Source organism: Mobula hypostoma, chromosome 9 (assembly GCF_963921235.1).
Source record: "Mobula hypostoma chromosome 9, sMobHyp1.1, whole genome shotgun sequence".
NCBI classification, from domain to species: Eukaryota; Metazoa; Chordata; class Chondrichthyes; order Myliobatiformes; family Myliobatidae; genus Mobula; species Mobula hypostoma.
In genome coordinates, this window is record NC_086105.1 from 88,315,877 (window position 1) to 88,340,858 (window position 24,982).

Below are 24,982 nucleotides of genomic sequence, written 5' to 3' on the forward strand. Positions count from 1 at the left end.
CTTTTCGTGGGTTCACCCTCCTGAATGCTGCTCACATGTCAGCTTCAGCACTGAAATCATCAGATCATTGGAGGTTGTGGAAACTTCTAATGATTCCTCTGTTTTGATGGTCAAAGGGAGCACAGAAGGTGTTGAACTCATCTGGAAGCAAAGCCCTGCTGTCTTCTATGTTGCTTGATTTAACTTAATAAGAGGTGATTGTATTCAACCTCTGCTACAACTGTTGGGCAACCTTAATTGATTCAAGTTTGATTGGAATTAATACTTTGCCCGTGAGATAGCTTTCTGGAGATTGTACCTGGACCTCTTGTGACTTTCTTGGTCACCAAACTCAAATACTTCTGATCTGGCCCTCAGCAGATTTCGGATCTCATGGTTCATCCAGGGCTTCTGGCTGGGGAAGGCTCTGAATGATTTTGTGGGGGCACACTTGTCTACAGCTGTTTTAGTAAAGTATATTAAATCTATATTCATTCAGATCCCCAGATAAGTCTTGAACACGACCCAGTAAACTGTCTTGAAGTAATCCTGCAACTGTTCCTTTGCCTCCCGCAGCCACCTCCCTGTTGCCCTAATCTCTAGAGTTTTACTCTTCAGCCTCTGCCTATATGCAGGTATGAGAAGGACGGCCAAGTTATCAGCTTGAAATGTGGTCTGGGCATGGAGCGGTAGACATTCCTTATCTTAGTAAACAGTAGTCTATTGTGTTGCGTCCTCTGGTGGTACAGGTTATATGCTGATGGTAACTGGGCAGGTTTTCTTCAAACAAGTCTGGTTGAAGTCCCCAATTATGATTTGAAATGCTTTGGGATGGACTGCTTCTGGTTTGGAGTTGGCATCATGCGGTATCGCGAGCGCTTGATTACAGTCGGCTGCTGGTGGTATGTAAGCTGTGGTTAGGATCACGGATGATAACTCCTTAGGTAAATAGTATGGACAGCATTTGACTGTTAGGTGTTCCAAGTTGGGGGAGCATGAGTTTGACAAAACCTTCACATCGGAGCACCATTGAGGTTTTATCATGAAACACACACCACCTCCAAATTAGTTCTTTGGTCCATTATGTAAATCAAGAAGGTTTTGGATCTGATTGCTATATCTGCTGTGCTGGGAGAAAGCCACACCTCAGTCAGACGTAGAGTACAACAGGCTCTCATTTCTCTCTGATACACCAATCTTGCCCTCAGATCATCAATTTTGTTCTCCAGCGACGGCACATTTGCCAACAAGATGCTGGATAGAGGAAGCCTCATCCTTCTACATTTCAGCCTGGCTTGTAGTCCTCCTCCCCCGTTTTGTCATAACTGCCTGGTCCGCCGAGTTCTTCAGGTGATTGTGAGATCTGTAGATCATTAAATTGATTTAAATGTACATTGCCTAGAAGGAAGTTGCATGCTGCAGTTTGCAGTGAGAGTTATTTCAAAAGAGGTTTATTTAGAACTCACAAACAAGAGAAAGTCTACAGATGCTGGAAATCCAAGCAATACACACAGAATGCTGGAGAAACTCAACAGGCCAGGCAACATCTATGGAAAAAGAGTACAGTTGATGTTTTGGGTCGAGACTCTTCGGCAGGACTGGTGAAGGGGCTGTACTTTTTTCCATAGATGCTGCCTGGCCTGTTGAGTTCCTCCAGCATTTTGTGTGTGCTGCTTATATTTAGAACTCCTGTCTGCAGCCTGTAGTATGTTGCCAATAATTACCGGCACCATCATTGACCCATTGAGGAGAAGCCCTAGGTTTCTTCATGAGCCATCCAATTATATCCACTTCCCTCTTTCTTCAGAGTGCTGCAAATATATTGAGCTATGGAGAATTAAGAATCTGCACATGCTATGATCTGGGGAAAAAAGTAAACAGCTGCAGGGACTCAGTGTGTGAGACAACATTCATGAAGGCAGAGAGATAACCAATGTATTACTTCGGGTGTGATGAAAGATCTTGACCTGAAACTCTGCGTTCCCCTTGCCTTCGCGGATGTTACCGTATCTGCTGAGTTACTCCAGTTTGTTTTTTGCCCTATATTAAGATATACTTACTATTTCATATTGTGATTTGTTGCTGAACCTCCTTCCACTACCCATCCAGGTCAATAAATGGGTAACAGTGAAAATGGGTCTTGAACAGGACCTCACTAAGGAGCACTAGGCCAATGTCTCCCACACCATCACCAACCTTATTGACTTTGGGGATCTCATATCCATTGCCACCAACCTCATAGATCCCACACCCCACACCATGATCCACAAACCTGTTTGTCCAGGTAGATCCATTGTTTCAGCCCGTTTCTGCCCCAATGAACTCGTATCTGCATACCTCGGGTCTGTTTTATCCCCCCAGTTCCGTCCCTTCTTACCTACATCTGTGATACCTCACATGCTCTTGATCTTTTCAAGGATTTCAGGTTCCCTTGGCTCCCATCATCTTATTTTCACTATGGATGTCCAGTTCCTCTACATCTCTATCCCCCACCAGGAAGGCCTCAAAACTCTCTGTTTCTTTCTGGACACCAGACCCAACCAGTTCCCCTCCACCACCAGTCTCCTCTGTCTAGCCGAATTTGTCCTCGGTCTTAATAATTTCTCCTTTGGCTCTTCCCACTTCCTTCAAACAAAAGGTGTAGCCATGGACACTTGCATGAGTCCCAGCTATGCTTGCCTGTTTGTCAGTTATGTGGAACAATCTATGTTCCAAGGCCACACTGATGTCCATCCCCCACTTTCCCTGCGCTGCATCGACGACTGCTGTAGTGCTGCTTCCTGTACCCATGCAGAGCTCGTTGACTTCATCAACTTTGCCTCCAGCTTCCATCCTGCTCTTAAATTTACCTAGACCATTTCAAGCACGTCCCTCCACATATTATAAACCCACAGCCTCTCAGAGCTACCTGGATTATACCTCTTCACATCCTGTTACTTGTAAAAATGCCATCCTCTTCTCTCAATTTCTCCATCTACGCCACATCTGCTTTTATAATGAGGGTTTTCATTCCAGGATGAAGGAGATGTCCTCCTTTTTCAAAGAGGGCTGCTTTCCTTCCTCTAGTATCTCCACTGCCCTCAACCGCATTGCTTCCATTTCACGCACATCTGCTGTCACCCCATTCTCCCACTACCCTACCACAGATCGAGTTCCTGTTGTTCACACATACCGGCTTCTGCATCCAGCACATAATTCTCTGGAACTTCTACCATCTCCAATGGGATCCCACCACTAAGCACATCTCCCTCTCCGCCTCCCCCCACGATTTCTGCTTTCCGCAGGGATCGCTCCTCATGCAACTCCCTTGTAAATTTGTCCCTCCCCACTGATCTCCCTCCTGGCACTTTTTGTTGCAAGTGGAACAGGTGCTACACTTGCCCTGCACCTCCTTCCTTACTGCCATTCAGGGCCCCAGTCAGTTTTTCCAGGTGAGGTGACACTTCACCTGTGAGTCTGTTGGGGTTGTATACTACAGTGGTCCCCAACCACTGGGATATGGACCGGTACCGGGCCGCAAAGCATGTGCTACCGGGCCACGAGGAAACAATATGATTTGGCAATATGAAACGATATAAGTCAGCTGTACCTTTCCTCATTCCCTGTCACGCACTGTTGAACTTGAACATAGGGTTGCCAACTGTCCCATATTAGCCAGGACATCCCGTAGATTGGGCTAAATTGGTTTGTCCCATACGGGGCCGCCCTTATCCCGTATTTCCCCCACTAATGTAGAGCGTTCCTATGAAACCATTCGTAAACCGAAATGACGTAAAGCGAAGAAGCAATTACCATTAATTTATATGGGAAAAATCTTTGAGCATTCCCAGACCCAAAAAATAACCTACCAAATCATACCAAATAACACATAAAACCTGAAATAACAGTAACATATAGTAAAAGCAGGAATGATATGATAAATACACAGCCTATATAAAGTAGAAATAATGTATGTTCAGTGTAGTTTCACTTAACAGAATTGGGAAAATTAAACCAAAACCGATTTGTAGAAAAAAAATTGGCACGTACACGTATGCGCGCACAGGTGCCTGCACAAGGCTTCATGGTCATGGTAGTCTTTCTTGGGGTAAACACAAGTGTCCTGTATTTGACTGCTACTTTTGTCCCTTATTTGGGAGTGAGAAAGTTGGCAACCCTACTTGAACACCGCCCTCCCCCCCCCCCCCCCCGTCGGCCGGTCTGCAAGAATATTGTCAATATTAAACCAGCCCGCGGTGCAAAAAAAGTTGGGGACCCCTGGTATACAATGTCTGGTGCTCCCAGTATATCGATGTATGTCAGTGAGACCTGACGTAGATTGGGATTCTGCTTCACTGAGCACCTGCGCTCCATCCACCAGAAGAAATGGGATCTCCCAGTGGCCACCCATTTTAATTCCATTTCCCATTCCCATTCCCATTCCAATACATCCATGGCCTCCTCTACTATCATGATGAGGCTACACTCAGGTTGGAGGAGCAACACCTTATATTCCTTCTCGGTAGCCTCCAACCTGATGGCATGAATATCGATTTCTCAAACTTTTGGTAATGCCCCCCCCCCCCCACCATTTCCCTCTCACCTTATCTCCTTCCCTGCCCATCGCCTCCCTCTGGTGCTCCTTCCCCCCTTTAATCCATGGCCTTCTGTCCTCTCCTATTAGAATCCCCTTCTCCAGCCCTCCTGATTTCACCGATCACACTGTGTTTCTCCGTCCCTTTCCCCCACCTTTGAAATCTATTCCAGTCCTGCTGAAGGGTCTTGGCTTGAAACGGCAACTGTACACTTTTTCATAAATACTGCCTGGCCTGCTGAGTTCTTCGAGCATTTTGTGTATGTTGCTTGGATTTCCAGCGTCTGTAGATTTTCTCTTGTTTTTTTTTCTCATCTCCCTCTTGGTTCCTTAGCAAGTTATCTTAAAATTGACAACCACACTTGATTAAATTTATATTGCATGGTGTACTGCTGACTTTGTTAATACTGTTAATGAACTAAAGTTTGTAAGCTTTGTATAAATTATGACTATGACTATTACAGAGGAAAACTCTGTTATAAGTTGTATTAATTGAGCTTTTGAATAAGAATTACTTCAATAACATCTAAATAAACAAAGTCTGAAATATTAACCAAGATTCACTAATCTTAAAGTCTTCACAAACTGATTCGGTGTTATTTTCAAAGAATTTTGATTGATAATGAGATATTTTGAGAGATCTTACAGTTTTTAAATGAACATTGAAAGACCAATTTTCATTTACATGCACAATATGTAATAATTCAAATAAGTTTATTATTAGCATGTTATAGAAGTAAGTGACTTGACGTCTTTGAATTGACGTGCTTTCCATTGTACGTTCAATATTTGTGCAAAATGTTTTTAGTCTGTCAATGACTAAAAAAGAGTGGATAGATATAAGTCAATGGTTCAGTCCCTAAGAAATCTTCAAGGGAAGCTGAGACACATAATAATTTTTATAACTTGTGATCTGTTATTTTGAAGGAACAAGTGAGCTTTCTCATTTGGAAATACCTTAAGTTTCGTGTTGATATAGTTGAAAATATTGTCCAGCTATGTTTTATTTTATATCATGGTAATATAAGGGGTCACTATTGGATGTGAAATAATTCTGTCTCTGAATTTCTCATTTGAAGAAAGCTCTTTGAACCCATAATTGTGCAAATTTTTCCAGTGTTATTGTTTTCATCATTTGCATTTCTGAAGAAATTTATTTTGAAAACTCAATTTTCATTCTGTAAATAGTTCATATTTTATCTGGTTGAAATTGAGAGCAAAAGAAGTCAATTGAGCAACAGATTGAACGATCGTTGAAGGTGAAAATCCAGGAGATTATGACAATCCTTCTGCCAGACTGGAAAAGAAACCAGAATAAGGTGGGGTAGGGCTCATTAAATGTTTACTTCTCTCCATAGATGCTGCCTGAGTTGCTGAGTTCCACCAGCATTTTGTGTGTGTGTTGCATGAAAATATGCAAATTTTAATAGGAAATCAAAACTGAAGATTGAAATCTGAAATTCAGAACATTGCTGTGGGAACATTCAGTAGGTTGGGCAGCACCTGTATAGAGAGAAATAGTTAATATTTCATGCCAGTGAACCTTCTTCAGAATCCAGTAAGGCCTTCTGATGAACGCTTATTGGGCTGAGAAAGAAATTCTGTCCCCATTTCCATAGAATCTCCATGACGTGTTGAGTGTTTTCAGCACCGCTTTATTGAAAATTAAATAAAAAATAGTTTGCTTGACCTTTTCTCTGTTTGTATTTTTTTAAGGAGTCCTGAAGATCTATCACGGGAGATAATTCTTTTGCAGCAACGTGAACTTGTACTCAAGCAACAGAACTCTTCTGTCAGCAGCAGGTGGGTAGAGGTCCAGGACAGGCAGCCAACTTTATTTCTAAAACTTTACCAAAGTTTTGGTGAACAGGGAATTATTCTGGCAATTAACTACGTTCACAAGGTCTTTTAACATATTCATAGAAAAAATGTATACTGTGCATTTTATTTGCTCATGAGATCCAAATGTTTGTCTGAGAATTGCCAAAGCGATATCTTTTCATGACCTGTTGGAAGCTTAAGTAAGACAACAATGGGATCCAGCCTGCCATTATCATTTGTTGTGCAATATTGAAATTTAGAGTGGGATCTTTTATTGAAGTATATAGTGGTGGTACACATCTGACCCACAGGAAGAAACTGAACTGACACCACCCCCTCACCTCCCTCAACCATCACCGAAACAAAAATTGGTTAGCTGATTGAGCCAATCAATACTTGGGCATATTGTCTTGCATTTTGATGTAGAAGACAGCAAATAAATGAACTAAAAGATTTTTATTTATTGCTGGAAGATTGATTTGGCCTTCAGTAGCAGCCATCTTCTGAGGCTCACAATATTCTGAAAAGACAAATTTTAAACAACAAAACCAAAGAAGACTCTGACTTTATTGAGTGTGCTATGTTTGACATTTAGGAATTGATTGTTTTTAAAGACTTTCAAATATTATTTTCTCTCAGTACCCTGCATGCACATCTTAGCACTTGCAAACATTATAGCAAATTTAGTAACATCAGTAACAAAATTTTGTTTATTCTGATAGAGTAGCTTATTGCAACATGCTTAATCTATTTTGATGTATTTGGAATATTGGCATCCATTGACTTTGCTATAGTAGGATTTGATTTTCATCGTTCCTAAATGAATAGTGATTATTATGAGTGAGTAACTTGGAAATTAAGCTAGAGCAGCTGAGTTCTAATGCAACAATTCAATGTTGTCACCATTTTCTCTTCTTTGGTCATGTTATCAAGATTAAGGAGAAAAAGTAATTCTTTTCCCCCAAATTAAAGAATTCCTCATAATTGGAAAAGTGTACACAGATTTTCAGACAAAATAAGTGAATTTGGTATTGATGCATCATTGAAGTAATTTGTGTATATTTCCATTGTAGATATATTTTTAAAATACTTTTGCTTTGTTAACTAACATGCATCATAAAAGGGCATCTGTAATATTTGATGAAGTAGAAATTGTAATTGCTTGTCATTGAGGACATCTAACACGGCCATTAAATGTGCAATTGCACTTCCTACTGATACTTAGTGTTGAGTTTCTTCAGGGATGGGTGAGGGTTGATTATTTCATTTGCAAGTCGGAGTTTCAATACCTCACAAATATCAAACTTTTATATTTGAAAAATACAAAATAACTTATGGATAAAGTTTATTACACTGGCATGCAAAAGTTTGGGCACCCCTGGTCAAAATTTCTGTTACTGTGAATAGTTAAGTGAGTAGAAGATGAACTGATCTCCAAAAGTCATAAAGTTAAAGATGAAACACTCTTTTCAACATTTTAAACAAGATTAGTGTATTATTTTTGTTTTGTACAATTTTAGAGTGGAAAAAAAAAGGAAAGGAGCACCATGCAAAAGTTTGGGCACCCCAAGAGATTTGAGCTCTCAGATAACTTTTACCAAGGTCTCAGACCTTAATTAGCTTGTTAGGGCTATGGCTTGTTCACAATCATCATTAGGAAAGGCCAGATGATGTAAATATTCTGACTCCTCAAACCTTATCCCAACAATCAGCGGCCATGGGCTCCTCTAAGCAACTGCCTAGCACTCTGAAAATTAAAGAAATGATGCCCACGAAACAGGAGAAGGGTAAAAGAAGATAACAAAGCGTTTTCAGGTAGCCTTTTCCTCAGTTCGTAATGTAATTAAGAAATGGCAATTAACAGGAATGGTGGAGGTCAAGTTAAGGTCTGGAAGACCAAGAAAACTTTCTGAAGAACTGCCCGTAGGATTGCTAGAAAGGCAGATCAAACCCCCATTTGACTGCAGAAGACCTTCAGGAAGATTTAGCAGACTCTGGAGTGGTGGTGCACTGTTCTACTGTGCAGTGACACCTGCACAAATATGACCTTCGTGGAAGAGTCATCAGAAGAAAACCTTTCTTGCGTCCTCACCACTAAATTCAGCATCAGAAGTTTGCAAAAGAACATCTAAACAAGCCTGATGCATTTTGGAAACAAGTCCTGTGGACTGGTGAAGTTAAAATAGATCTTTTTGGCCGCAATGAGCAAAGGTATGCTTGGAGAAAAAAGGGTGCAGAATTTCGTGAAAAGGACACCTCTCCAACTGTTAAGCATGGAGGTGGATCGGTCATGCTTTGGGCTTGTGTTGCAGCCAGTGGCACAGGGAACATTTCACTGGTAGAGGGAAGAATGAATTCAATTAAATACCAGCAAATTCTGGAAGCAAACATCACACTGTCTGTAAAAAAAAAGCTGAAGATGAAAAGAGGATGGCTTCTACAACAGGATAATGATCCTAAACACACCTCAAAATCCACAATGGACTACCTCAAGAGGCGCAAGCTGAAGGTTTTGCCATGGCCCTCACAGTCCCCCGACCTAAACATCATCGAAAAACTGTGGATAGACCTCAAAAGAACAGTGCATGCAAGGTGGCCCAAGAATCTCACAGAACTTGAAGCCTTTTGCAAGGAAGAATGGGCAAAAATCCCCCAAACAAGAATTGAAAGACACTGAGCTGGCTACAGGAAGCGCTTACAAGCTGTGATACTTGCCAAAGGGGGTGTTACTAAGTACTGACCATGCAGGGTGTCCAAACTTTTGCTTCGGGCCCTTTTCCTTTTTTGTTATTTTGAAACTGTAAAAGATGGAAATAAAAAAGTAATCTTGCTTAAAATATTAAAGATATGTGTCATCTATAACTTTATGCTTTTTGGAAATCAGGTCATCTTTTACTCACTTAGCTATTCACAGTGATTAACTGTGCCCAAACTTTTGCATGCTGCTGTATAACTGCTGAATATTTATTATGTGTTTAAAGCATTTTGAGTTGACAAAGAGGAAAAACATTTCCTTCTCAGGATAAAAGATGTCATTCACAAAGAACTAGCAGTTCTGTTCGATTTGTTAAATTACAGTATACTTTTTAAAATTGATTTTAACCTTGATTTTTAGCAATATTTCTCTTGTATCCTCCATATGGTATTCAAGTTGTTGTATAGTATTTATCTTTGCTTTCTTTTTTGTACTGCAAATGATAATGGAATACAGAGCTTTTATAGTAAAAGAGCATGTTTAAAATGGCCATTGTAATCATCTGTTGAATGCATTTTTCACTATATATCTGAGAATCTTGACAGATTGCAGCGAAGAAAATAGCAGTTTGAATCTACATATAATTCATTTGACTTCAAACTTCCTGATTTGAGCTGTTATTGAGGTATACAGCTACAGATTATGAACGTAAACACGAGAAAATCTGCAGATGCTGGATTTTCAAGCAACACACAAAAAAATGCTGGTGAACGCAGCAGGTCAGGCAGCATCTATAGGAAGAGGTACAGTTGATGTTTCGGTCCGAGACCCTTCGTCAGGCCTAACTGAAAGAAGACATAGTAAGAGATTTGAAAGTGGGAGGAGGAGATCCGAAATGATAGGAGAAGACAGGATGGGGAGGGATGGAGCTAAGAGCTGGAAAGTTGATTGGCAAAAGGGATATGAGGCGGGAGAAGGGAGAGGATCATGGGTTGGGACTCCAAGGGAGAAAGAAAGGGGGAGGGGGGAAGCCCAGAGGATGGGCAAGGAGTATAGTAAGAGGGACAGAAGGAGAAAAAGGAGAGAGAGAAAAAAAAAAGATAAATAAATAATGGATAGGGTACGAAGGGGAGATGGGGCATTAACGCAAGTTAGAGAAGTCAATGTTCATGCCATCAGGTTGGAGGCTACCCAGATGGAATATAAGGTGTTGTTCCTCAAACTTGAATGTGGCTTCATCTTGACAGTAGAGGAGACCGTGGATAGACATATCAGAATGGGAATGGGACATGTGTGGCCACTGGGAGATCCTGCTTTCTCTGGCGGACAGAGCGTAGGTGTTCAGCAAAGCGGTCTCCCAGCCTGCGTCGGGCCTCGCCAATATATAGAAGGCTGCATTGGGAGCACCAGACGCAGTATATCACCCCAGCCAACTCACAGGTGAAGTGTCGCCTCACCTGGGAGGACTGTCTGGGGCCCTGAATAGTGGTGAGGGAGGAAGTGTCAGTGCACGTGCAGCACTTGTTCCGTTTACAAGGATGAGTGCCGGGAGGGAGATCGGTGGGAAGGGGTGGGGGTGACGAATGGACAAGGGAGTCGCCTAGGGAGTGATCCCTGCGGAAAGTGGGGGCGGGGGAGGGAAAGATGTGCTTGTTGGTGGGATCCCGTTGGAGGTGGCGGAAGTTACGGAGATTATATGTTGGACCCGGAGGCTGGTGGTGGTAGGTGAGGACAAGGGGAACCCTATGCCTAGTGGGGTGGCGGGACGATGGGGTGAGAGCAGATGTGCATGAAATGGGAGAGATGCATTGGAGAGCAGAGTTGATGGTGGAGGAAGGGAAGCCCCTTTCTTTAAAAAAGGAGGACATCTCCTTCGTCCTGGAATGAAAAATTCAGAATGTAAATTCAGAGAAAAACAAATTTACATAAATGGTGAATGGAAATATTAGTATGAAATGAAGGTTCACTAATGAGTATAATAAGCAAATAATCTAAGACCACTTGATAGCTTGACAATTTAACACATTTTTAGATCTATCTGATATTAAATAGATTACAAGCAAAATCAAAACAATATTTCTTAGTTCCTGCCAGCATCCAAGTTCCTCTGGATTTATTATTATCTTAAGTTAAATCTGGTGTGCATGACCTTGGTACGTTCTTCAGTTGTGGCTTTTACTTTGTATTTAACAACTGGTGAGGCTAATTTCTTCATTCTTCGAAACCTTGCTTCATAGCTTTCCTCCACAGATAAAAATTATGAGAAATTAGAAGATTGCTTTCCCCTCTCAATGTTTGATCCTCTCCAATACTTCTTGCTTCATACCTTTATTTGTGCACCCATTTCAAATTACTGGAAATATAATACAATCTTCTTTTACAAGAGATGAAAATCCCAAAAAATTGCAGGTGCAATAACAATTGTTGCAACCATTGTTTGGAGTAATACCTCATGACCCAGCAGTATACATGTTTGTACTTAGTCTTTAAAGCCTGTGTTGTCTAAAACCATATTAGACCTTAATAATGAGACCGCTCTGTCCCAGTTGTTGGCCTTTTCACTAGAAGTTTGTGATGTCCTGCTCCAAAATCTAAGCTTAACTTCTTGGCAGTTCTATACTGAGTGAGTGTGCTTCAGTTATCTGTGAGAAGGGATATGGATCTGCTTTTTTGGGTGCAGAAAAGTAATACTGAGGGTAATTGTCAAAAAAATACATTTTTTTTGCTCACACAGAAATTTCTTAAAAGTACGTTGATAGATCCCATCACTTTTAAATACCATGTAACTTTTCTTTAAATTTTGGCTCAAGGTATTGAGAATGGGGATTAAGTAGAAAAGGGAGTTGAGGTTCAGACTTCGTTATGACTTACTCTGTTCCATTTTCTAAGGTGCTTATTTTCTTTCATGTTTTTATTTCTGTATGATTCCTTTGTATTCTGTGATTTCTAATTCATGTTAGAAAGATAATTAGACAAGTTAGTGTTGATTCAGTATACACACATAGGTTAATACAGTTATTTTGATGCTTGCCATTGTTACGTACCAGCAGCAATGCATCACAAATTGAGTCAGGCTTTAATGCTAAAACCACTATATTTATTAGTATCTACTCAAAATATAGGAAATTAAATGAAATAAACAGAAGTCAATAGTGGTTATGTGTGTGTGGCTCCCAAACTGTCAAGCTTAGGAACGGTCCTTAAAGTCTTAAGATGGCAAACTAAAAAGCTCCAGCAATTGACAGAATAAATGAGGGGAGAAACTTGTAAATCCACATTAAAATGTAGAGAGGAGGCGTTTACGAAGAATTCCACAGGTTCCACACTAGAAAAATGAGGTAACAGTCGCTGAAGATCTTATCCCTCGAGTCGTCCTGAAATCCACATAGAAATATCACAAGATGACAGTCACGGAATATACCCTGGCACAAGTGGTGACCACATAACATACCCGAAACCACGTAAGGGTTAACAAAGATGGTCGCCACAGGGTACTCCGACAAAATCCACGTGTGGATCATACGAAGTGACAGCCACACATCCAATGTGTACTGGGTGCTGTTGATCAACCCAATTCTCTGGGTATGGGAAAGTATCAGACTTTACCCATTGCTGCTGCAAACTACTACCAGCAGCTTGCGGTCCAAAGCTCCCCCCACCCCGTCTCTCTGTCTCTCTGTCTTCTCTCTCTCTCACTCTCACTCTTGCTCTCTGTCACTCTCTCTCACTCAGGATTTTGGGAAATCCTGATGGTTCGGCATCTGGCTCGACTGTTCACTGATTTTTTTGCGTTTTTACACTAACTGTTCCATTTCTGGTGCTGCCTTTAAACCTATTACATGCTCCCTTTAAAATCACCTGAGTAACATAAATTTAAAAATAGGTGAATTATAAGTGTAGCACAAAGACGAGAAAATCTTTTCCAATCCTGATGAAGGGTCTTGACCCTAAACACTAACTGTTTACTCCTTTTCTTACCCCGTTTGCTGAGTTCCTCCAGCATTTTGTGTGTGTTGCTTGTGTGTTGGAATGGTAATAGGAGTAATAGGGCAGCACATTAGCTCAGCTTGTGGAACTGCTGCCTCACAGCACGAGACTTAGTTCAGTCCCGGCTTTGAGTCTTGTCTGTGTGGGGTTTTATGTACATCATGGGGGTTTACCCCAGATAATCCATTTTTGTTCCACATTACAAAGACCTGTTGGTTGGTGGGATAATTAACCACTGTAAATTGTACCTTGTGTGTAGGTGAGTGATAGAATCTGATGAAAATATACAGAGAATAATAAAGTGGGATTAAATACAGGATAGTGTAATAGGTCATAAACACGAGAAATTCAGCAGATGCTGGAAATCCAAGGCAACACACACAAAAATGCTGGAGGAACGCACACAAAATGCTGGCCTGCTGAGTTCCTCCAGCATTCTGTGCGTGTTGCCTTAGTGTAAGGGATGATGGATAGTTGGTGTGGATTTAGTGTGCTGAACTGCTTGTTTCATACTGTATCTACCTTTGACACCCAGTCCTCAGGGTGTTGGTTTGAGAAGGATTATATGTTGTTTCAAAATTCTGATTTGAGATTGTCTTCAATTCATACCAAGTGAAATATGGTGGAAATACAAGAAATTGGAAGGTTTGAAAGAAAGTAAGCTTTTAGTGGATCACTTGTGATGTCTGCTTTTGAAAAAAATATAGTATCCTACATTAGTTAATGTTTCAGTTGATTTGATTAACTGGACTATAATTTGGAGAAATTATATACAATCTCAGTATTAATAATTATTGATCATTTGAGTAATTGAGTTTGCAAGTTGTAATTTTAGCGCTATTGGTACTTATTTTCATACCAAAGTACCACTAAAGTGTTGAAACTTTGTAGGAAAACAGATCTGTAAATGTTTTCTCTTGATTTACCACGTATTTGAAAAGTCTCTTATTAAGATTGTAATAATGGCTGCTTTCAAATTGTCCCAGCGATAAATAGGCTCTGCCTCTGTATGTAAACTTTAGCTCTTGTGTGTTCAGTGACATTAATTACATTTTCTGAAAAGTTGCAGAGATTTATATGTACTTGACATTGTATTATTGGCTGGATAATTTTTCTTTCTTTCTACATGCAAAATATCAGTATCTTTTGGCATTTTAAGAAGATTGAGTAATGCCCTATAGGCCACATAATACTGTATCACAGGATTTCATACTTTGGATTGGTATTTTAGTTGTATGATATTTTAATAGGGCTTAATACAAAAGTTTTAACATTTCAAGAAATTTGTTTTTTGCAGTAGATGCTTTCACTTCTCTTCCACATTTCTGCTATAGGCATTGATGTAAATTTTAGTTTTTGACTAATGCTGAATATGTCCTCACGGCTTCGGAGTGGGAGTAGTGTTTGTGTGGAGGTGGAAGAAAATGAGACAGCCTGTTTAACCCAACTTGCCACAAAGACCACCTTGCAATGTCTGAATCTTTATTATCTCCATTTAAAATTTGTATCTAACTTTTTCAAATTTTTGAAATATTATAAACCAGGTTGACTGTTGGATATAATTTTGTCTTGCATCTCTTATCAGTATTATTTCAGCAATATGAAGTATGGTATGAAGTAAATGTGAGAATTGCTGGAAGAAATAGAAGGTACATCAACGTTGGTGATGTCACAGGATGGCAGTGCGCACTGTTGCAGTTGGTAATTACTGCTCAGTGGCACTGATCTCAATAATCATGAAGTGCTTTTAGTGGTTGGTAATGGATCATATAAAATCCCACCTTCCAGGGATATTGCAGTTTGCTTACTGCTCAAACTGTTTCACTGAATGATGTCATAACCTCAGCCTTCCACTCCATAGTATCCCACCTGGAAAACAACACTAGGATGTTGTTCATTGACTTCAGTTTGGTGTTTAACATGATCATCCCTCAGAAGCCGGTGGGTACACTGTCCTCATTGGGGCTCAACACCCCTCACTGTAATTGGATCTTGGACTGCTTGATGGAAAGACCCCAGTGAGTCAAAGTTGGCAGCAACATCTCAAGCTCCATCAAGCTGAGCATTGGTGACCCCAGGGCTGTGTACTCAGTTCACTGCTGTTCATGCTGCTGACTCACGACTGCACTGCCAGATTCAGCTTAAACCACATCATCAAGTTCACTGATACAACAGTGGCTGACCTCATCAGCAATAATGATGTATCAGCATACAGAGAGGACATAGTGAGGCTTGTCAAAAGGTGCGAGAACAGTAACCTGAGCCACAACTTGGACAAGACAACAGAGATAGTTGTGGACTTCAGTAAGGCGCAGGCGAACCTTTCTCTATTGTACATCAATGGCACATCAATTGGAGAGAGTGAAGAGCACATAACAGACAATCTAATCTACAGATGATAACACCTTCTCATTGGTCAAGAAGGCACAGCAGCACCTATACTTTCTGAGGAGATTGAAGAGTACAAGACTCCCCGCCCCCATTCTAGTAACTTTCTATAGAGTACCATCAAGAATGCCCTATCACAAACAAGAGGAAATCTGCAGATGCTGGAAATCCAAACAACATACACAAAATACTGGAGGAACTCAGCAGGCCAGGTAGCATCTATGGAAAAGAATATAGTCGATGTTTTGGGCCGAGACCTTTCATCAGCACTGGAGAAAAAAAGATGTGGAGTCAGAGTTAGAAGGTGGTGGGGGATGGGTGGGAGGAAGAAACACAAGATGATAGGTGAAACCCGGGGTGGAGGATTGGGGAAGGGATGAAGTAACGAGCTGGGAAGTTGATTGGTGAAAGAGATACAGGGCTGGAGAAGGGGGAATCTGATAGGAGAGGACAGAAGGCCATGGAAGAAAGAAAAGGTGGGGGGGAGCATCAGAGGGAAATGATGGGCAGGTAAGGTGGGGGGGCATTACCAGAAGTTCAAGAAATCAATGTTGGTACCATCAGGTTGGAGGCTACACAAATAGAATATAAGGTGTTGCTGCTCCAACCTGAAAGTGGCCTAATCATGACAGAAGAGGATGCCATGGACTGATGTATGGGAATGGGATGTAGAATTAAAATGGGTGGCCACTGGGAGATCCCACTTTTTCTAGCGGATGGGGTGTGGGTGCTTGGTGAAGCACCAATATACAAGAGGCCATACTGGCAGCATCAGATACAGTTGATGACCCCAACAGACTCACAGGTGAAGAGTTGCCTCAACTGGAAGGACTTTTTGGGGTCCTGAATGGTAGTGATGGAGAGGTGTAGGGGCAGGTTATTCTGCTTGGAAGAATAAATGCCAGGAGGGAGATCAGTGGGTAGGGATGAATGGATGAAGGAGTCGTGTAGGGAGCAATTCCTGTAGAAAGCAGAGAGTGAAAGAGATGTGGTTGAGGCTTCCCTGTCTCAATGCCCTCAACTACACATCTTCCATATGCGCACATCTGCCCTCACCTCATCCTCCTAGCACCCCACCAGGGATAGGGTTCCTCTTGTTCTCGCCCATCACCTCACCAGCCTCCGCATACAGCACATCAGCCTCCATAACTTTTGCTGTCCCCAACGCGATCCCATCACCAAGCATATCTTTCCCTCCCCCTACTTACTGCTTTCCACAGGGATCACTCCCTACTCGTGTCACACTGGAAGCGTCCCCCTGAATGGGTGTCCATAATGAACAGTAGATGACCCTGGCAGCTGGAACCCACAGTGTCACAGACCTTGAATATCCCAATGTGCTAACAGTTTCGAAGCTGCATGGTGGTCAGCAGTTCTTGGCGTTAGTGCTGAAAAATATAGACCTGGTATTGTCTGGTTCAGAGCCAAGTGCAATAGTCTGCTGGAGGCTCTACTGACTGGGCTTATTGAGAGAGGGAAAGGAGGAGAAACGATGCATCTCTGCCTGGCTGAGTGTAGACTATCGACCATCTTATCACGCTCCCTATAGTCCTTCATGGGTGAGATTATGACTGATCTTTTTACTTCACTGCCATTTCTCTACACTAATACCACAGCTTTTGATTCTCTTAATGCCCAAGAATCTGTTGATCACTAATGTGAAAATGCTTGATGACAGAACCTCCAAACCTCTCCAAGATTTGCACCACCCTGGATGAAAAAAATCCAATTCTGTCCTACATGACCAACCCTTAAATTTGAGGTTGAAATCCTGGGTCCTCACCACCTCATTCAAGAGAAATGTCAAGTCTATCTGAATTGTCAATCGAGAATATTTTTTGGGGCAGGGCATACTCTGGCCTAATTTGAGTCTGTGGATCAAGCAGCTTTTTGCTGGGAAGTTGCGAAAGGTAATTGGGAAATTCTGTCGCAGATCAGAAAGCCAGTATTTCTAAATCTTGGACTATTATATTTTGCATTGCTTTAACAAAATTATGAACTTGCATTATTCTACACAGCAGTCAATCTATAGTATATTCAGCTTTTGCTTGGGAATTATCTTAAAATGTTTTGTCATGTCAGTAATAATGTGATAAATTCCTAGCTCTGTCACATTAAATCAGTTATTATAAATGTATATGTGAACACTTTTTGATGAGCATCAAATGAAATGATTTAAGATTTGATTCACATGAAAATCTTTTGAAGTTGGGTAATGTGATAAAATCTTGTGGATAATGTAGCATCTGTGCTGAGCATAGCCATCTTTTTAAAAAAAAATAAAAGATGCACAAATGCCTAATTCCAGAAATTTTTAAATACTGACTCAATATAAAAGCAAAACTCAGAAAGGAATTGTGTTCTACAGCATTGTATACCTCATGTATTTGTAAACTGCATTGGTGTGGTAGTGGGCAGGATAATTGTCCACATTTTACAGATGTTATGTGTTTAACTATTGACCCTTTAATGTGGTAAAATAGGATAATAATATGTCTTGTTGCACATAAATTGTTGAATAAATCTAGAGAAGAAATACTAGTGAATTTCTTTTGTGTTCAGATGTTTACTTACAAGATGGATCTTTGGCTAAGGAATTTCTCCACAAAGATGTAAGAATCATTTGAAGGAAATGAGACTTGTTCAGTAATGGGGAGTCATGCCAGTGAGTTGTTTCCATGATGAGAGAGATTGCAGGATTCTGGATCTGCTGAATCAGATCTGACCTGACAACCAGATTTCAATTCCTCTGAAGTGTTCCACTACTGTTATCATTGCAAGCCCGTATTGCGTCCTATTCTCTCTATATTTTCATTATTGTGTTCTTCAGTACTCAAGTCAAAATATAACAAATCAATTTCTATTGAAGTTGATGGGGACCTTTGCCTCTGTTCTAGCTGTTCTCCACTTCTCAGTTTCTGTCACCTCTTCACATCTACCATGAATCTTTTATTTTTTGCCTACCCCTTTTTTGCCATAATCCCCCCAGATTTCTTCTTCCTTGATGTAACTTCTTAAGCCTCAATAAAATTGTTTTGAGAGGGTTCTCTTATTAATGTGTAACTAAAGGGCAATTGGTATTTGTGGTCTCTTTATCTTTGTAAAATTTTGAAGAAAGGAAATGTACATAGCATTTTGGATTCTATATGAATTGCTTTAGGTAGATAATGGACTTCAGTATCGCACATATTCAAAATCTATATTCGTTTACTCAATTTTCTTACTGCCAAAGGGATCCTCTATTCATGATTGGTTGATAGAATGCATCCTGATAAAAAGGTACTGATGTAACTTCAGTAAGAACTGGATTCATGTTAATCTTTTTGAAAACTCTCACCAGATAATTCAAATTTTATTAAAAGATTAACCACTTATTAATTTTGGTGTACCCATTTAAAATTTTGTGAATGCAGCGCTTCCTAATTAATTTAATCCATTTTAAGTAATAATGAGTCAAACTGGAAACTGCTGGAAATCCATAATCAATTCGTAAGCAACTGCAAGAGATGTTCCATGATTGTTTTTATCTAATATCGTTATGAATTTTACTTTCTGACCTTTTGTTAAATGCCAGTCATCCATGTTTTCCAGAATTTAGGCTCTCAAAAGATTGTTGACGATTTGCATGTTTTATACTCATATCGTGTTGGCGTGTGGCTAAGTGTTAGATCTAGTGATCTGAAGGTTGCTAGTTCAAGCCTCGGCTGAGGCAGCGTGTGTGTCCTTGAGTAAGGCACTTAACCACTCATTGCTCTGTGCCGACATCGGTGCCAAGCTGTGTGGGTCCTAATGCCCTTCCCTTGGACAACATCGATGGCATGGAGAGGGGAGACTTACAGCATGAGCAACTGCTGGTCTTCCATACAACCTTGCCCAGGCCTGCACCCTGGAAACCTTCCAAGGTGCAAATCCATGGTCTCACGAAACTACTGGATGCCTATAAACTCATATTACAGCACCAATAAATGATGGTTTGATTTGCAGGATCAGGGCATTGCCTGCATTTATTGTCCCTCCTTAGTTGCCCCTGAGGAGGCAATGCATAGCCGTTGCCTTGATCTACGGAAATCTCCTGAAGATACTCTCACAGTACTCTTGTTTGTGGGTGTTAGATTTTGACCAACAGCAATGAAAGAGAAGTGATGCATTTCCAAGTCAGGATGCAGTGTAAAGTGGTGAGGGATTTGTAACTTTTGTTGTTCTCATGCCTGCTGCTACCCTTCTCCTTGGTGATAAAGGTCTTGTGTTTGGGAGATGTGCTATTAGTGTAACCTGAGCTGGTGAATGAGGAAGTGTTTATGGTGTTTGAAGGGTACTGATCAAGGAGGATGTGCATTCTTGATAGTGTTGACCATTTTGAAAGTTGTTGGTTCTGTATTCATTTTAGTAAGCACACTTCTGATTTTCGCTTTGCAGATGATAGAGATATCTACTTCGATACCTAGCCCTGAACTGCTCTTGTAGCCGCAGTGTTTATTCATAGGTAACCCCCAAGATGTTGATAATAAGGGACCTTGTGATGGTAATGACAGTGAATATCCAGCTTAGATAGTTTATATTATTTGTGGCTGAACATGCTTGCAACTGCTTCGCTCTCATCCCTGCCTTTTTGGAGGATGGGAATGTTCTTGGACCGTTAGATATTTAATTGTCTCCCACTATTTATGATTTGATGAGGTAGGACTTTAGTGCTTTGATGTGATCTGTTAGTTGTAAGATTGCTTTGTTCTGCCTGTTTTTTTGCCTTTATTTTTTGTTTTGCATGTATGTGATCCTGTACTGCAGCTTCTTGAGGCTGACACTTCATTGTTTGGTACATTTCCTGGAAATTTCTTCTGCAATTCTCATTGAATTAGGGTTGATCTCGTGGCTTGATTGCAATGGTAGAGTGGAGAATATACTGACCCATAAGGTTACAGCTTCTAGTGGTGTATATTTTTGTTCCTTCTAATGATCCATTGTGCTTCATGGGTGCCTACTTTTGAGGTGCCATTGTCTGTTCTCAGGATATCCTCTTTAGTCTGTTTGCTGTGTTATACAATAGAATCGATGGTGTTGCTGGTGTGATAACAGACCTAAGTTGTGGTCAAGTTATATCAATGTTGTCATGGGCAAATGCTTCTGATAAAGATTATTGTTGAGGGCAGAAGTTAACTGTTATTGCTTCATGTTAGAATTGGCTTTAGGATAGGTTCATTGTCTCTCTAGAAGAGGATTAGAAATTCTCTTTAATAAGTCTCTCTCTCTATTGAATTTACTTTGCACTGAAGTTTTGGAGGAGTTTATTTCATGTGAATGTAGTTTTAAATGAAAATCAATAGAGCAAGATTTTTGGAGATGTTTTCGGTGCCTATGTGCTGTAGGTGGCGCCATAAGCCCATTGTGACACAACCTTGGTCCTCACTGATGAGAAAGATACCAAAGGAGCTTTAAAACCATGTGTATTGTAAATCACTGTTTCCCTAGAAATATCTTTGTTAATTAGCAAAAGAACAATTAACTCTGAGGGTGTAAATTGTGTTTTAGTAAATTTGTTTGCAGTCTTTTAAATTACTAAAAAATCTTATGTGGTCAAAAAGCCATTGCTAATTGGGGGAGAGAGATTCTATGTGTGCTTCTATTTTTATGTGCACTTTTCCTTATATACATTAAATCTTTTGTCATGGACATCCAAGAGTAAATAACAATGGTACTTGGAGAAGCAAGTTTGAATATCAGTATTTTTTTATACTGGTAAATACCTAGACTTTTCTAAACAAATTTAATGATATAAAAATCCCTAGCATTGCTTGAAAATGAATTGGAAGTGAAAATGGATATCACTTCTTTGAAGTACTAAACATGGCGAGTGGACATTATTGCTGCTTACTAGATATTGAGGTATTTTTGTGAAGTTAACATCCTTTTCCTTCAAACAATCCTAGGCAGTACTGATGCACTAAAAGCAGTGGTGAATTTTATCACTAATATCTAACTTTGCTGAGAGCTGACTGTCGTAACTTTTCCAGGGCCTCATTATTGACCTTTTTAGACTTTATTAAGGAAAGGTGTTGTACAGTGGCGGCAGGATGGTAGAGGACTTTGGAGACACAAAGAAAACTGCGGGTGTTGGGGTCTAGATTGGTCTGGAATCCGACTCAGTTCTGATGCAACCCAAAACGTTGACAATATCTTTCTTCCCAGCAAAACGACTTGGCCCACTGAGTTTTTCCGGTAGATTGTGTGTTGCTAGTGGAGGACTTTGTTTTACTCATTACGAGTGTAAAGGTCATTCTTTTCTGTGCTTCAGTAAATAAGTGTAAAGGTCAATGACTTGGTGATTGACTTCCAAAGGCGGGCATATGGTTTTAGTCACTTAACTAATTCGATACTTGAATATCTTCTCTCACCAAATCGTGAATCTTTTGGGTTCTCAAACCCAGACAGCCACGGAGGCTGAATCACTGAATATTTCAAAGATGAATAGAGCCTTGGACTTGTGTAGAGTATAAGGCTTTGAGATAGGCAGAGGAAAGGGTTTGAAGCCAAGGTCAAATCAATTCCTGAGCTTAATCCATCCAATTGATATTACCTATTCTGTTCTAGCACTTCATATCAAATCTGGTTTGGTGCCTTATCCATCCTATTCCTCCAGCCAAGGTTGTAAGGTGATTGTTGATAAATCCAATTAGAAATTCAGCAGAAATTACTTAGAGATGTTAGAATGTAGAACATATTACTGTAGTCTGTGTGGAATAGCCCAGGAAATTTTAAGGGAAAGCAAATCAACAATTGTGGAAGGGAAACCTAAGTAAGAATCAGAGGTTGAAGGAAAGAGGGAGGATATTGATTGGATGAGAAGTAGCTTGTTAGGGAATAAGAAACAGAGACGTATAGAATTAAATGTATTCAATTCCATTTAATCAATATGTGGTAAAGCTAAATTATTGACTTTTAATTATTTTCTCACTCTTTTTTGATTCTTTTGAGCATCCAGCTTGTGTCCCATCCTTGCTCGCAGTGATTTTAGGTTTGCTTCACCCTACTCTTATTCTAGCCTTTTGCTTGCCAAATCACTCAGTGTACTCTGATGGTTTTGTCTACCTTATCCATATCAAGAATTTAGCTGGAGCCTCTGTTGTGACACTTGTGCTTTCTGTCAACTCCTTTCTGGTAAAGCAGATCTGGATGAGAAGCCTTGACCAGAAATGCCAACTGACTATTTTCCTCCACAGACCCTCTGAGATCTTCAGCAGCTTGCTTTTTGCTCCTTTTTGCTAATCTTGATTAATTCATTTACAGTGATGATTCAGAAATGCAACGTCGCAGTGTCATGTTTTTCTCTTCATATTATGATATCAAATGATCCTCATCCATCTGAAAAAGGGCCCTGTATACCATGACAAACACAAGAAAATCTGCAGATGCTGAAAATCCAAACGACACACACAAAATGCTGGAGGAACTCAGCACGGCAGGCAGCATCTATGAAAAAGAGTACAGTTGATGTTTCAGGCCAAGACCCTTCATCAGGACTGGAAAAAAAAAGGTGAGGTCAGAGTAAGAAGGTGGGAGGAGGGGAGGGAGAAGTACAAATCTGTAGGTAATAGATGAAACTGAGAGACAGGGAAGGGTGAAGTAAAGAGCTGGGAAGTTGATTGGTGAAAGAGATAAAAGGGCTGGAGAAGGGGGAATCTGACAGGAGAGGGTAGAAGACCATGGAAGAAAGAGAGAAAGAGCATCTTATCTCCTTACCTGTCTATCACCCACCCTTTGGTGCTGCTCCCATTTCCCTTTTTTCCATGGTCTTTTACCAAGCTCTTTATTCACCCCTCCCCCTCTCCTGGTTTCACCTATCACCTACTACTTTGTACTTTTTCTCTCCTCCTTCACCTTCTTACTCTGACTTTTTTAAAAATCAGTCCTGATGAGTCTCAGCCCAAAATATCAACTGTTCACTCTTTTCCATGGACGCTGCCTGGCCTGCTGAGTTCCTCCACCATTTTATGTGTGTCGCCTGTATATTGTGAGACAGACAGGTTTACAGTTTACACATCTGGTAACCCAGGAATAATTGAAAACAAGTTCAGAGGAGATGTGTGGGACAAATTGTTAAGCAGAGGATGGTAGGTGTTTGGGAATATGTTGCTATGGATGATATTGGAGGCAAATATGACAGAGAATTTTAAAAGGCTCTTAGGTGGCCACATAAATGTGCAGAGAATGTATGGCTATGTATATTGTGTAGATGAAGGATTAGTTTAGTTAGGCATTGATTACTACTTTAATATGGCACAACATTGTGGGCTATACTTTAATATGGCACAACATTGTGGGCTATACTGTTCTGAGTTCTAAGTGTAATATATTTAGGAATGCAGTTATGGAGTCATAGAGACAGAACCTTTTGGCCTATCTAGTCTATGTGAACTATAAGTTTGTCTTGTCCATTGACCCACACTTGGATCATAGCCCTCCGTACCCTTCCCATCCATGTACCTATCCATACTTCTCTTAAATTTTGAAATCGAAACTGCATCCACTATTTCTGCTGGAAGATCATTCTCCACTCTCACCACTCTCTGAGTGAAGAAGTTCCCCTCATGTTCCCCTTAAAACTTTCCATTTTCACACTTAACCTATGATCTCTAGTTCTAGTCTCACCCAACCTCAGTGGAATTAGCCTGTTTGCATTTACCCTGTCTACACCCTTCATAATTTTGTATACCTCTATCGTCTCCCCTCATTCTAGGTTGTAGGGAATGAAGTCCCAACCTATTCAACTTTTCCCTATGACTCAGATCCTCATGCCCTGGCAACATCCTTGTCAATTTGCTCTGTGCTCTTAAATTTTTGACATCTTTCCTGTACATAGGTGACCAAAACTGCACGCAGTACTCCAAATTAGGCCTCAGCAACCTCAAATAACATCCCAACCCTTGTACTCAGTACTTTAATTTGTGAAGGCTAATGTGCCAAAAGCTTTCTTTACATACCCTATCTACCTGTGATGCCACTTTCAAGGAAATATGGATCTGTATTCCAGGATCTGTCTGTTCTACTGCACTCCACAGTGCCCTACCCCTCACCCTGTAAGTCCTACCATGTTTGCCCTCCCAAATGCATCACCTCATTTCTGTCTGCATTAAATTCCACCTGCCATTTTTCAGTCCATTTTTCTAGTTGCAAGCATTGATAGTCATCCTTGCTGTCCACTACACTCCCAACCATCTACTACCACTCTCTGGCTTCTCCCACAAAGCCAATGTCTAATCCAATTTACTACTTCATTTTGATTAACCTCCCATATGCGTCCTTTTCATATGCCTTGCTAAAGTCCATGCAGATAACATCCACTGTCTTGCCTTCATCAACCTTCCTGGTAACTTCCTCAAAAAACTCTATAAGATTGGTTAGACAGACCCTTCATGCACAAAGCCATGTTGACTATTCACAATCAATTCCCATCTATCCAAATACCTATACCTCAGGTTCCTCAGAACACCTTCCAATAACTTACAATCTACTGATGTCAGGCTCACCGACCTATAATTTCCTGG

The 24,982-nt window shown here is 40.5% G+C and overlaps 1 protein-coding gene across 2 annotated transcripts in view; it reads left to right on the top strand.

Annotated features, from left to right (window-relative positions):
* The window catches only part of mad1l1 (mitotic arrest deficient 1 like 1), a 1,178,242-nt gene that overhangs the window by 93,618 nt on the left and 1,059,642 nt on the right, over window positions 1-24,982 (top strand). For both annotated transcript variants that reach the window (XM_063058642.1, XM_063058644.1), the window contains exon 10: window positions 6,269-6,355. In XM_063058642.1, the coding sequence (XP_062914712.1) occupies window positions 6,269-6,355 (87 nt within the window). The remainder of the gene's footprint in view (window positions 1-6,268; window positions 6,356-24,982) is intronic.